Source organism: Eriocheir sinensis, chromosome 47, assembly GCF_024679095.1.
Source record: "Eriocheir sinensis breed Jianghai 21 chromosome 47, ASM2467909v1, whole genome shotgun sequence".
Taxonomy (NCBI): domain Eukaryota; kingdom Metazoa; phylum Arthropoda; class Malacostraca; order Decapoda; family Varunidae; genus Eriocheir; species Eriocheir sinensis.
In genome coordinates this window covers 6,806,059-6,820,233 of record NC_066555.1, presented here as the reverse complement: position 1 = coordinate 6,820,233, position 14,175 = coordinate 6,806,059, and the positions used below count along the sequence as shown (strand labels likewise).

The window sequence follows — 14,175 nt, the reverse complement described above, 5'->3', positions numbered from 1 at the left end:
TATTTCAAATCTTTAACCCCGACAGTGTCACCGTATGGAAAGGGTTAGTCCTCTTCTAAACCTCTTAATCATTTCCATTTCCTCTTAATCCTTTTCTAAACCTCTAAGGTGGGAGGGTGATCGAGAGGTTATTATAGCTGTGTCTCAGGATATTCCAGATGCAAAATACGCCGATGATCAACTAAAGTTCCCGATTTCACCGCAGTACAGCTTGTTCAGTTACGTTCAGTAGTTATGGGGATAAAAAGAAAAAGTTAAAAGTTGATGTGATATTTTTTCTCCGCAGACTTCAACGTTTTCACATGACTTTTTTACATATATATACGAGTATATCTCAACAGCTGCCGTAAGACTGACTGACTCATAGGAAGAGGTTAATAGCAGAAGCATACATGACCCATTTTTGCTACATTAGAAAATATCTTATTTTACCCGATAGCAGCGACGGGCCAAATTTGTGGCTTCACCGTGTAGCAGCGATGGGCCAAATTTGTGCCATGATAATTACCCCCCAAAATAGATGATACATAATCTGATCAGAAATGCTTTGATATATATTATGAAATGGTTTGTGTGAGGGGTGATTTTTTCTCATTTTTCTCACTTGGAGGGACCATTAAGAAACATGATCCCCACCGCTACCGGGTTAATTGTGTTTTATAACTATATAAAGGCATACCCGTAGCTATGACCGTAAAGCTGCTGATGTGTTATGTAACGACACCCGTAGTCAATATAGGGTTAATGTAGGCAGGGAAATAAATTAAAGAGAAGCAGTGACGGAGAAATATTGATTGATTGTTTATATTGTTGCAGTTAAAGGAGAAGGATCGAGTAGGAAAAAACAATTAAGGCAAGTGCAATATATAGCAAATAGAAAACAAGTATAGAGACTGAACCCCTCCACTGCGATTGGCACGCATTTGGCCTTCACTAGTAGCCTGGTAACACAGTCCCAGGTCTTTCTCTGCCTCTGTGGTGGATAGTGGAGAGTTTCCCATGTGGTATTGGTATGCTGGATATCCCCTCCCAAGGTGCAGGATTTTACATTTTTTTCCTGCACCTTGATGTCTTGTAGGAAATCCGCAGTCAAGAGGTTAAATAGGGATGCGTAAAGATGAAAGTAGGAAACAATGGAGAGGAAAATAGGATAATGAAAGGCGTGTGCAAGGAAAGCGTATGGAAAACTTGAGGTAAGTGCATGGATGGCGAAGTATCAAATAAAGGTGTGAACTGTACATACGCGAAGAAGACTCAAGAGGACCAAAAAAGAAGCGATGCAAATGCCAGTTCCTTAATTAATTTATTACTTCCCTTCCCTTCCATTTTCTCCTTTTCCCTACTGCTCCCTTTCCTTTCCCTTCCCTTTGATCCCCCTCCCTTCCTATTCCTTTGATTTTCTTCTTTTCCCTTCCTGTCCTTTAAATTCGATCCCTTCCCCTTCCCTTTCATTTTTGTCTTTCCTACCTCTCCCTTCGAGCCTTTCCCTTTCCTTTTTTTCCCTTCCCTTCCCCTCTCCTCCCGTCCTTTCCCTTCCTTTCTCCTCCTGTTCTTTCCCTTCCCCTCCTGTCCTTTCCCTTCCCCTCCTGTCTTTTCCCTTTCCCTTCCCTTTCTTTCATTTTAGTCTTTTCCCATCCCTTTCACTTCTTTTCCCTTCCCCTCCTGTCCTTTCTCTTCCCTTTAATTTTCTTCTTTTCCCTTCCCTTTCCTTCCCCTCCCGTCTTTTCCCTTCCCTTCCCTTTCTTTCATTTTAGTCTTTTCCCATCCCTTTCACTTCTTTTCCCTTCCCCTCCTGTCCTTTCTCTTCCCTTCCCTTTCATTTTCTTCTTTTCCCTTCCCTTCCCTTCCCCTCCTGTCTTTTCCCTTCCCTTCCCCTCCTGTCTTTTCCCTTCCCTTCTGGCATGTGGGCGGCGCCGGTTTGGCGAGAAATACCTCCTTGAAGAAATAACTCGCTCTGCTGTCCACTACGCATGCGCAATGGGGAAATACACAGCAGAAAACACATTAATCTGCTTGATATTGTTCTAGTTTGTCCACTTGTGATCTTTGTGATGGTTAATATTGCCGCCAAGACAAACAAGCAAGAACTGATTGAACACCAACGAGGGGGTAATTCTCTCTAAAAAAAAATCCCCTTATTCGTCTGTTTTAAAGCCTTCTCTTGATTGGAGGTAGTGCCCTGATATTTGTGCCGTGTATTGGAGCCGAAACTGAAGTAAACGAGAGTGATGAGTTATATATAGAATTAAAAAACAAAATAAGCAAGTTAGCCCTCCTACTGCGAGCTATTTTTCAGCTGCGAGATGACTCCTACAACACCGCGGCCACAGCGACCCTCAGCATGGCGACCCCAAAGCTGCTGGCCGTGGACTTTGAGGTGTTTGGGCGCGTGCAAGGTACTGTCAGCTCGTCACCTCTTGATCACATAAACCTACAGTAGTCCAGGCAGCTGTTGTAAGGCTTAGCGGGGTGTTGCTGTGTTGTTATCCGGGCGTACAGTGTCAAAAGGAACCACGTACCATCATCCCTTTGTTGTACTGTCCGTCTTATAAGTATTCGTTTTATCCTTAATTATCTGTGTGGTAGGTGTGATTCTTTTTACCTATCCTTAATTATCTGTGCCTTGGGTTTGAGACAGTGACATTATTATCCATCCTTAATTATCCCTATCTTGGGTGTGTTTGGGTTTGAGACAGTGACATTATTATCCATCCTTAATTATCCCTATCTTGGGTGTGTTTGGGTTTGAGACAGTGACATTGATATCCATCCTTAATTATCCCTATCTTGGGTGTGTTTGGATTTGAGACAGTGACATTGATATCCATCCTTAATTATCCCTATCTTGGGTGTGTTTGGATTTGAGACTGTGACTATTATTATTATCCATCCTTAATTATCCCTATCTTGGGTGTGTTTGGGTTTGAGACAGTGACATTAATATCCATCCTTAATTATCCGTATCTTGGGTGTGTTTGGGTTTGAGACAGTGACATTATTATCCATCCTTAATTATCCCTATCTTGGGTGTGTTTGGATTTGAGACAGTGACATTATTATCCATCCTTAATTATCCCTATCTTGGGTGTGTTTGGATTTGAGACAGTGACATTAATATCCATCCTTAATTATCCCTATCTTGGGTGTGTTTGGATTTGAGACAGTGACATTATTATCTATCCTTAATTATCCCTATCTTGGGTGTGTTTGGATTTGAGACAGTGACATTATTATCCATCCTTAATTATCCCTATCTTGGGTGTGTTTGGGTTTGAGACAGTGACATTATTATCCATCCTTAATTATCCCTATCTTGGGTGTGTTTGGATTTGAGACAGTGACATTATTATCCATCCTTAATTATCAGTGTCTTGGGTGTGTTTGGGTTTGAGACAGTGACATTATTATCCATCCTTAATTATCCCTATCTTGGGTGTGTTTGGATTTGAGACAGTGACATTATTATCCATCCTTAATTATCCCTATCTTGGGTGTGTTTGGATTTGAGACAGTGACATTATTATCCATCCTTAATTATCAGTGCCTTGGGTGTGTTTGGGTTTGAGACATTGTGACTATTATTATTATCCATCCTTAATTATCAGTGTCTTGGGTGTGACAAAATATGCCATCATAATTGCACTATATAAAAACTACAAACTGTGTAATTTAATTGTTTCATTTCTTTGCAGGTGTCTTCTTTCGTAAGGTAAGATATCTTGATGCAACGAAAGTTCTGGAGGTGTCTTTAAAATATGTGAATATGTTTGAACCTCATACTTTAGATAGTTATATCTTTAATATAGTAATCATTGCACTGAAGCACCCAGTAATGATAAAAATAAGCTTGATTGTATAGCCAAGAACATAAGCTAGCTGCAAGGAATATTGTGTTATACAAAGTTTCATTACATAAGCATGAATTATTATGGAAGGAAAAGATTGTAGGGAAGATACTTCTTTAAAATTGTTTTTCTACCTGTTTGTTATAAAGAAACAATAAATATAAGTTGTATGTAAGTGTAAAACCATATTGCATAACTATGAGTTTGAAACTATTTTTTCTCTGTGTATTGTAGTCTAATAGCTAATACTGATTGCATCTGCCATCCCAGCTCATGTATGAATATGGAAATGTCAGCATGAGCTGGCATGGCAAGGAACTTTTTTTATGAAGTTATGAGCACATCGATTCATTTGAATGATGCTGGTTTTATTATTGTATTAACCAAATGGATTAGGTACATTGCATAATCTCTTGGAGTCAGGAAATTCTTAATGTGTAGGCCTATCAGTTGTAAAGGGCCTTTTGATTGCACATCAATCTTATTCACTGAGCACTACTTGGTAAATAGTCTTACTGTTTGTGTATTCAGGTGTGGACTGACTATGGTCTGTTTCATTTCATCTGTCCACCAACAAAGCGGGAATTTTGATGGATGTGGCACCTGCGCATTTCTAGTTCATGAATACGTGAAAATCAACTGTTGTGATAGACATTCAGTTTTTTTTATTTTCAATAATATATTTGAAGGTTTATGTACAAAAAACAACTCAGTCATTTGCATCGATGATCTAACACATAAAAACACGAAGAGACAAGCTTATATCAAACAACATAGTCACATCATGCTCGAACGATCCATGGTTTTTCAAATTCATTGATTGATAGCTCATTTCAGGTACATTGTAAGACATCTGGCTCTGCAAGTGCATATAAAGTTTAACTTAATAATTCACTGCATGTAAATAATGATTAATAATCGAAATAATATGAAATAGTAAATTACAACTATTGAATGCAATGCTAGGCTATTTAGAATATCAGGCTACCCATGCTGTTTACCTGCAAAAGTGAAAGGAGTAAATTGTGGAGTGATTGAATGGGTGAAGCGTGGTACACTGAGATGGGTTGGACACGTGATGAGAATGGGGGAGAATGAATTTGTGACGAGAGTATGAGGGAAGGATTGAGGGAGGGGTGTCAGAGGAAGACCACCTGTGAAGTGGATCAATAGGGTGAGGGAGTATTGGAGCGAGAGAATTGAAAGTAGCAGAATTGAGTGTGCTGAGAGGGAGTGCCAGAACAGGGAGAGATGGAGACACTGCCATGGCCATCCCCTGGAGGGAAGTTCCTGTTAGGGAGCAGGGCATTGGAGATATAGATAGATAGATAGTCATTAGTTACCAATATTGACATGGACCATCAGTCTTATGATATATTAAATTCAGCACTCTCACCCCACTCTTAGGACTACATTACAGTACATTTGGGTAACTTTTTCCCACGGTTGCCACTGACCACAGGAGTTCAGCTGGATAACAACCTTTTCTTGAAATGGGTGAGGGAGTGATACTATTGTTTTAAAGAAATCGAGAATAATACTTAAAACTTTTTTCCCTGCTAAGTACACAAAGAAGAAAGCAGTTGAGCTTGGTATACGAGGCTGGTGTAAGAACACAGAAGAGAAGACTGTTGCCGGCCAGCTGGAGGGGTCCCACCGCGAGTTATCCCTCATGTATGCTTCATCTTTACACTTGTACAAGGGTAGCCATAGCATGCTAACTTCCATCATTTGACAAATGCTGCCCGTATATGTCTGTTTTTTGAATAAAATTAGCAGCATTAAATGGGATGGCACAGGCACTTCACCTTTCCTTGAAGGATGCCATGATAGTAAAACTTGAGATAGTAAGAAAATGAAGTGATGATAGGAAACCACTTGGCAAACACTTGGTGATGTCACTATATTTGGCACTCTCTGTAGTTCTTATACATAAATATTTATCCATCCTTCTCCTGAATGTCTTTTGTGGCATACTCTTTAAAAGATATTTTTCTCTTGGGAAATATTTAAAATATAATCACCAGCAGGCTGTAAACCACTTTTTTTTTAACTTGCTCTCATCACACACACATGCACGCACGCACACAAATATACACACACCTACATGCATGCACGCACACGCTCACACATGTATACACATGCACATACACAAACACACAACTAGATAAATACAACTAGGTCAATACACACACACACACACACACACACACACACACACACACACACACACACACACACACACACACACACACACACACACACACATACACACACACACACACACCAAAGCTTGAATATGCTGCAGTTGTGTGGTCGCCTCACAAAAAGAAGGAAATCAGAAAGCTGGAAAGGAAACAGAGAATTGCAACTAAAATGGTCCCAGAACTCTCGAATATGATGTATGAAGACAAATTGAAGGAGAAAGGAGATCTGATCATGCTGTATAAGTTGGTAAATAAGTTTGATGAGGTGGATAGAGATGATTTCTTAACTGCGAGAACACAGGGGCTGAGAGGACATACGAAAATAACAAAAATGTAAAGGAAGAAATTTAAAGAAACCTGTTTGAGTGACTTAAAAAGTATAGTTTTTCACATAGAAGTGTTAACACATGGAACAGCTTGTGGGAAGAGGTGGTGGAGGCGAACAGTGTCCAACAAATGAAGGAAAGGCTGGATAAGTGTAGATATGGAGACAGGACTATTAGAGCTTAGCATGGGCCTGGTAGACTACAAATAGGTAAATACACACACACACACACACACACAGGTAATGAGAATAGTGTTTGAGGATGGGGACTTTTTAAGGCTGCAGGAAGACATTGATATAATTTTATAGTTAAGCCATGAGTGGGATGTGGAATTTAGCATTAAATAAAAATATAAAGTTCTTGAATAATGAAAAGTAACCAAGAGACCCAACTGGAATTATGAAGAAGGAGCGATCAAATTAAGAAGGCTTAAGAGGAAAAAAATTTAAATGTTACATTCAAAAACAACTTGTCCCCAGAGAAACATATAGGAAAGATTACAAGAGAAACATAAAAGCTCCAAATCAACATTTAGGTGGTGTTCCACTATGTGGATGAGGGTATGATGAAGCTGATTGTGTCGGTGATTCGACCAAGATTGGAATGTGCAGTGATGGTGTGATCTCCACACCAGAAGACAATAGGAGTATAGAAAGAATTCAGAGAGCAGCGACAAAAGTGGTGCCAAGCTTGAGAGACATGTCATATGATGAGAGATTAGAAATATTGGGTTTGCCTGCCATGGAGGAGAGGAGAGAGGGATCTGATTGCAGTGCACAGGGCGATGTAGGAACTGAAAATGATCGGCAGGGATGATCTGATTGTATGGGACACTACAAATACAAGAGATCGTGGTAAGAAATTGATGAAAGACGAAGTGCCTGAGAGATATCAGAGACAGCTTTCCTCAGATGCATTACCAGCTGGAATGACCTTGAAAAGAAAATAGTTCAAGCCAAAACTATTTATGAATTTAAAGTTTAACTTGATAAATTGATATTTAGAGATTGGAGCCCAGTAGTGTTGCTCACTTCCTGTATATCACAACGAGGTAAATCCACACCACCACTCCCAGCTCTCTCTTATCTTTTGCTCTTCTAAGGACCTTTTCCCCAACATGATGTTTCCATCTGGGTCTTTTTTTCACTCTCCTATTTCCAAATATTTCATATTTCTTAGCATTAAATTCCATTTTCCAAGATATACTCCATTTGTGCAATTTATCCTTGGCCTTTTGTAATTCTTTGCAACTCGCAGTGGCTGTTATTGGCTTCATCAGACTCACCTCACCTGTAAACACATTGGCATAGCTTGTCAACCTGTCTGTGATGTCACTGACGTACTCCAGGATTATTATTGGTGCCAATACCAAACCTTACGGCACTCCACTTGTTACAGTTCTCCATGAGGAAGCCATGTCCATTATGATCACTTTCATCTGTCTCTCTCTGAAGTAGCTCTCCATCTACTTACACATCTTCTCCTGCACTCCTTCATTTGTCTTCAGTGTCCAAAGGACATAATATTCACAGTCCTACTATAGAAACTTAATAAGTAGGAAACGTATGATAACTGAGCCCAGCTATTCTTTATAGCTTACATATCACACTTGTTAGTGATACTGGCCTGTAGTTTCATGTTTTTTATCACTGCTTTTGTAGATGGGTACTATGTATGCTCTCTTCCACACTTCCAGCACCTCTTCATTCCAAGATCTGTACAGTTTAGCATATTGGTCCATCCATTTGCTCTGCACATTCCCTCGAAACCCATCCAACTACCTCATCTGGTCCTGTTGCTATTACATCAATGCTTTTCATCAAACTCAACATCTGATCAGCATTTACCTTTCCCTCGTCTAGTGGGTGCTAGTTTGTGCTTGGCTTTGTAAAATTTTCTTCTGTTGTGAAGACTTTGTAATCACTCATACATGGCTTCACAGATATCTTTCTCTTTCTCAGATATTGCACCACCCATCCTTAGTCCTTATAAGCAGTCCCTTACTCTCATTTTGCTGGTTACGGATCTGTAGAATAATCTGAGTTCATCTTTGCATTTAGTTATAATTCTGTGTGTGTGTGTGTGTGTGTGTGTGTGTGTGTGTGTGTGTGTGTGTGTGTGTGTGTGTGTGTTCATTAAAGAATGCTTGCTTGTGTGGTCTGGTGGACAGAGTTCAGACTTGTGGTTGATGAAGATGTTAAAGAGTAAAAGTCAATTTTTTAGTTGATGCTAAAACAGGAATTGAATCAGATTTATTTTGAAATGGGAATTTGACTGAACTATAGGTTCATATTTGGTTACATTTTTAGTGTCCATTTATATATATATATATATATATATATATATATATATATATATATATATATATATATATATATATATATATATATATATATATATATATATATATATATATATATATATATACTGTGAATTATTGATTGCAGATTTGAAGCAAAACCATTTGAATTTGTTAATGTCATTACTTAATTTCTTGGTTTACATAATGCTTATAGTGCTTGAAGGTAGGTGAGTTTCCTTGGTTCAGATAATTACAAGAATAGTTTCCTGCCTTGGCAGTACACCCAGGACGAAGCAAAGGAGTTAGGTGTGCGTGGCTGGTGCATGAACACTTACCACGGGACTGTTGCAGGACAGTTGGAAGGACCTCGGGATAAAATCAAAGCAATGTATGTTTCCACAGTATTGTGTATACTGTGTAGCATACTACTTTAACTTTATTTTTGGTTAGGCTTGATTATGATAGCATCTTTGATTAGTTAGTATGCATTGTGCAGGTGCTTAATTTTGATAACCTCTTTCATGCTTTGTGGCTTTTTCTATAATGTAATTTTTTGTGGCATGCAACTATAATTGAGTTACTATCTAAGCAAAGTAAACTGACTCTGTCGGCTTACGTCAGCCTAGCCGACCAAGTTGGTCTTTCGACGAGGACTGGCGTGTCTCAACGTACAAGTTGAAGACATGAGCATGGGCTCCCTTTGTTCGCTGCAAGACGAGAGTGCTCAGAGCAGCAGAAAATAATGGGAATAGAGTCTCAGTTAGGGCTGCCACCTTGATCTAAAATAAATAAGGAATGCAAGATCCCATCCTCCAATACAGAACGAATCCATATTTTAAGGAACGGATGGCAACCCTAAAATTTCTCTGGCCTGCCCTACCTGTCAGCCACTGACCGCTACTGGTGAAGACAGGAGGAAGGGGGGAGAGATGTTATGATGCGTATTTTACATGTATTTCAGGATGACCATGGACAAACACTTTTAAGGACTGGTTTTGTGGTTCACCGAAAAATGCGCTCACTACATTTTTAAAATACTGAATTTTATCTGCTTAACCATTCAGACAGGCAAAGGCCATGCCGCCGACACTCATCGCCACCATCGCCATCATCAGGGATGGGTGGTCAAGTGCAAGATGTTAACGGTTTTCAATTTTCCCATAAGAATAATGGTTCAAAGTTTGTGATTTCAAGGTTTGCGACCCACAACGTCCATCTATTTATAGCAAACTTGGAGACAGTTTTATATATATATATATATATATATATATATATATATATATATATATATATATATATATATATATATATATATATATATATATATATATATATATATATATATATATATATATATATGGATATATATATATATATATATATGGATTGGTGTATGAACAGTAATAAATAGTGCCTATCATGGCCAACTTCAAAAAATTCAAGGCAAGAAAAAATACATTCAGCAAGTGGTTTTCCCAGAGGTGTCACCTCATTTTATAAAGAGAGAAGAAATTTTACCAAAATATGATATGTTTTCTCAGTTCCTCAAGTTTACTGTTCGGCACTATAAATACAAGTAAATTACTAATGCCTGTACATATGTGAATATGTTTGGTTTCATCCCATTTTCTGTACTAATGACTAAGAATTACTTTGCACTCAATATTTTTCCATTTGTAGTCTAAAAAGATGTTTGATATCCTTTATTTATGGTAGTTATATAATTTCCCAATTTGAAATGAAATAACATCAAATAGTTGGAGGTTTTGAAGGACAAATTTAATAAAATATACTATTGCTGTAATTGCTCACTTTAAATTTTCCTCTCACTATTTTTTTCACTTATGATTTAGTGTTTATTTATTGTTTTGATCGGGGATTATTACATTATTTCTGGACGTTACAAATCTTGGAAACTCCAGTTACATTTTTAGAAGCATGTTTGCAGTTTTATCCCTTAATTTCTTTTAACCTTTTGTCTGATTCCCAATCCCATTTATAGTTTGAAACTTACCTTTATTTGTTGATATGTAAGTTATTATTTATTGTAGATAAAGCTGTTTAGACATGGATGTTTGTATATCTCTATCACAGAAATAGAAAATAAGTTTTAATCTTGATTATTCATTTATTTGCATAAACTCATAAAAAAGTAACCAATTAAATTATGTATGTTGTGTACACTTGAATCCACAATTAGATAATCAAATGATACTTTTCTTGTATAACTTCTTCATTTTTTGTATTTTTGTAAGTGTCACTGACAAAGAAATTTACATTTACAAAGTATTTTGTCTAGGTATTTCAAGTTAATGAATTAGTACATACATCAACATGAATGTTCCATATTTTCCAGGAAAGATTGGCTGCAGAGGACTGGGAGCCCAAGTTCACGAATTGAAAAAGCAGAATTCAAAAATGAAAAAGAAATTGATGATTATTCTTTCAAGAACTTTTCAATTAAACATTAAACTCACTATGGCTGGTTCTGTTGAACCACGTCATTGAAAATTTTATTGAAAACAAAAAAAAAAAATTATCTTCAGTAGAAAGAACTTTTGTTATTGGTATTATAAATGCAAGTCTCATATTGGTCATGATCCTGTTATGGACTCTTTATTTATATTTATTTTTTGTTTTAAGCATTTCATAGAAATGTATTATGCTACAGGATCCAAAACGTTAGCGCTCTGTTATCTGGAGTTAGAGGTCATATGTGAGTTAATACATCCATAAGGTGATGGTGCCCTTATCAGGAATTGAGGCTGAATTATCGGGTAAACTATTTATTGTTCAGTAATGTAACTTGTTTCTCAGATAAACACAAAAGCACTGCATACACACACACACACACACACACACACACACACACACACACACACACTAGGTAAATCTTCTGTCACAAACCAACTATGTTTTTACTTAAGAGTAATAGCTATAGTGCAGGAGAAAGACGGTTGGGTGGACTGCATATTTTTGGACCTAAAAAAGGGATATGATAAAGTTCCACACAAGAGATTACTATGGAGTCAGTGTCATGATGTGCAGAGGTTGGTCGCTGACTACCCCTGGAGGCCAACTTGTGCAGTCCATAAGGCTGGAATCTGGAGGAGAACCCCCTGTGTGAGGTCTTTCCCAAAAAAACTCTTGTCCTTCCTTCAGCGTATCTCCACGTAGCGGGTGGTTTCTTGGCTGTGATTTTGTGCTTCAGTTTCTCTGACTCTTCAATGTGCTTAGCAGGCTGTGAGACGTCATCCCCAAACAGAAATCGGGTCTGAACAGAGGTGCGAGTACTTCTGCTTCATAACAAAGCGTCTCGCCAAGTTGTTTTTGTGGTTAGCATTGCCTAGCAAGGCTAGGGCACCGTTAATCATGCCAACTTCTTGTGCCACCACAGAGTGCCCTTCATCCTGTGTCACTTTATTTTCTGTAAGTAACAAAAGTCAATTAAATTGCACTGTGAGGGATGTTTATTGGTAGGTATGTTTATATTGCTTTGGATTCCTACCCAGGATTTCAAACTACCGATAACTCAGATGTTCGGTTATCTCGGATCGGTCAGGTTTTAAAGAGTGCATCTAGTCTTGGTAAATATGTCAACTGAATGCCAAATGTAGGCAGGCCAATATCTACCTCATGAACAGCAAAAGGCAACATGAGATTTCGTCTCCTGAATATTTTGCTCATGGATGTATATTTGGCTTTCTAGCATCTCTAATATCATTTACTTTGATGGTAAATGGGTATTATTTCTAAAGGTGTGGTTATTTTGACTTTGGTCTTAAAATAAGTACTGCCGTGGTAGGCAAGACTGAAGCTGTAAAAGAGTTAGTAAACAAAAAGTAAAGCATTGCTGTTTCCATGGAAATGTATGCGAGGGGCCTCAAGCAGCCAAGAGGAGAACTGATAGCCAGTATGGTGTATTTATGCTAATGTGATGAAGAATTTTTTCAGGAATCCTGGGTAGGAGTGAGGTGTGTGAAGTCTTCAGTTTTGTATGAACTGGGCACAGTAACATGGCCACCACGTTAGATTGCTGGCAGGATATAGAATGCACTCTAGGTATATAACTCTCTAGGCAACATGTTCCGAATTTAAAATGATACTACCATACTGACCATACATGGTCTTCAAAACTTTTTTATCACAGTGAGCAGTAACATAAATAAAATGTACGTGCTGAGTACCAATGAACCTTGCTGATAGATGTACTGACGGCACCAGTTTCAGTACGCGATGAAAAACTAGTGTCACTACTTTCATTGATACTTTTGTACCTCGTTACTGCCCACCTACACACACACACACACACACACACACACACACACACACATTCTTAATTGTGTTGAGTGTTGTATTATTCATATACAGTAATGTAGTTCATTCTTGATAGTTTTATTTCACTGCCTTATTAATGTTCAGGTATATTAATATTTATTTCCAATAATCTTAACTTTGTTTTAAGGTATTATTGTTTAATCAGGTATGTAATATACATTGAAAGCACGTATATTGATTATGAAAAATTACAACCATAGTACGTAGTAGTTAAGATGTTATTGGTGTATCTATTCTACTTTAGTATCAATATCAGAAACTTCAAGAAAGTGATTTACTAAATATTTTGATGTATTGATGTAAGTTTCACCAGATGCATTCACACTGGTGAATGAGTGAGATTTCCTTTCTTGAACATGTAGTTCTGGTTTACATGCCTTTTTGTGCAATGTTGCTCAAGAGATCCAAAAGTACCTGTGAAAAACTCACTTCTTCAGTTAACAATAAGGATTTAATCCCGAACTGTGATAACTTGTGCTTGGGAATGTCATTATATTTTCATCCCTGTTATTTTTTAAATACATGTTTTATTGGAAAAAATACACTGATCATCAGCTTTCTTGTTTGGTTTTACATTTGAAATATTTAAATGTCACATCTTACGAGCTGTGGAGGGAACATATGTGGCCTTTACCCAGCTAATCTTATATGTGTGTGTGTGTGTGTGTATGACCAATATGTCCTCACCCCTGTGACCTTTGACCTGTCCTGACCTGCTTGGGTTTGTCCTGCGAGCCGTGCTTCATGTCTGCCTTGCCTTGCTGGAGGGCTGGGTCTTGGTCACGGTGACAGGTTGCTTGAAGATGCTGGCGGTCTGGCCGATGGGGGGAACCAGGGAGGCATCATTGTGCATACCACGGAAGAGTCTGCGTGTATCGAAACACATGAGAAATTAATGCAGACCAGGAGGGTATTCGGCTGGGTGATGATTATAGTAGGAAAGCTAAGCTTTGTGCTTGAAGTATACGTGTCGTGAGCTACGGTAAAGCTTCGAAGCTTCAACACGTGACGTCACATCTGGCACGTCAGCCAATACACCAGCTTCGAATCGCTGGTATAAAAGTTAATTATTCCATTCATTGGTTCAACCGTCTCGAATTCGAATCATAATTGTCTTATTCAAATAATAATCCAAGTGCAAATTACCCTAATAGCGC

The 14,175-nt window shown here is 38.1% G+C and overlaps 1 protein-coding gene across 3 annotated transcripts; it reads left to right on the top strand.

Annotated features, from left to right (window-relative positions):
• The first annotated feature begins 2,295 nt into the window (after nt 1–2,295).
• On the top strand, nt 2,296–13,574 carry LOC126981308 (acylphosphatase-2-like). 3 transcript variants are annotated; one of them, XR_007733884.1, is made up of 5 exons: nt 2,308–2,396; nt 3,693–3,709; nt 5,410–5,519; nt 8,959–9,068; nt 11,037–11,074. XR_007733884.1 is itself a non-coding variant. In XM_050832242.1 (4 exons), the coding sequence occupies exons 1-4, from the start codon at nt 2,342–2,344 to the stop codon at nt 11,149–11,151; spliced, it is 297 nt and encodes a 98-aa protein (XP_050688199.1). In that variant the 5' UTR covers nt 2,296–2,341; the 3' UTR covers nt 11,152–13,574. The 3 variants fall into 3 exon arrangements, 2 of the variants coding, with proteins under 2 accessions (XP_050688199.1, XP_050688198.1); XM_050832242.1 differs by lacking the exon at nt 5,410–5,519 and having other exon boundaries at nt 2,296–2,396; nt 11,037–13,574; XM_050832241.1 differs by lacking the exon at nt 8,959–9,068 and having other exon boundaries at nt 2,310–2,396; nt 11,037–13,574.
• Nucleotides 13,575–14,175: the final 601 nt, after the last annotated feature.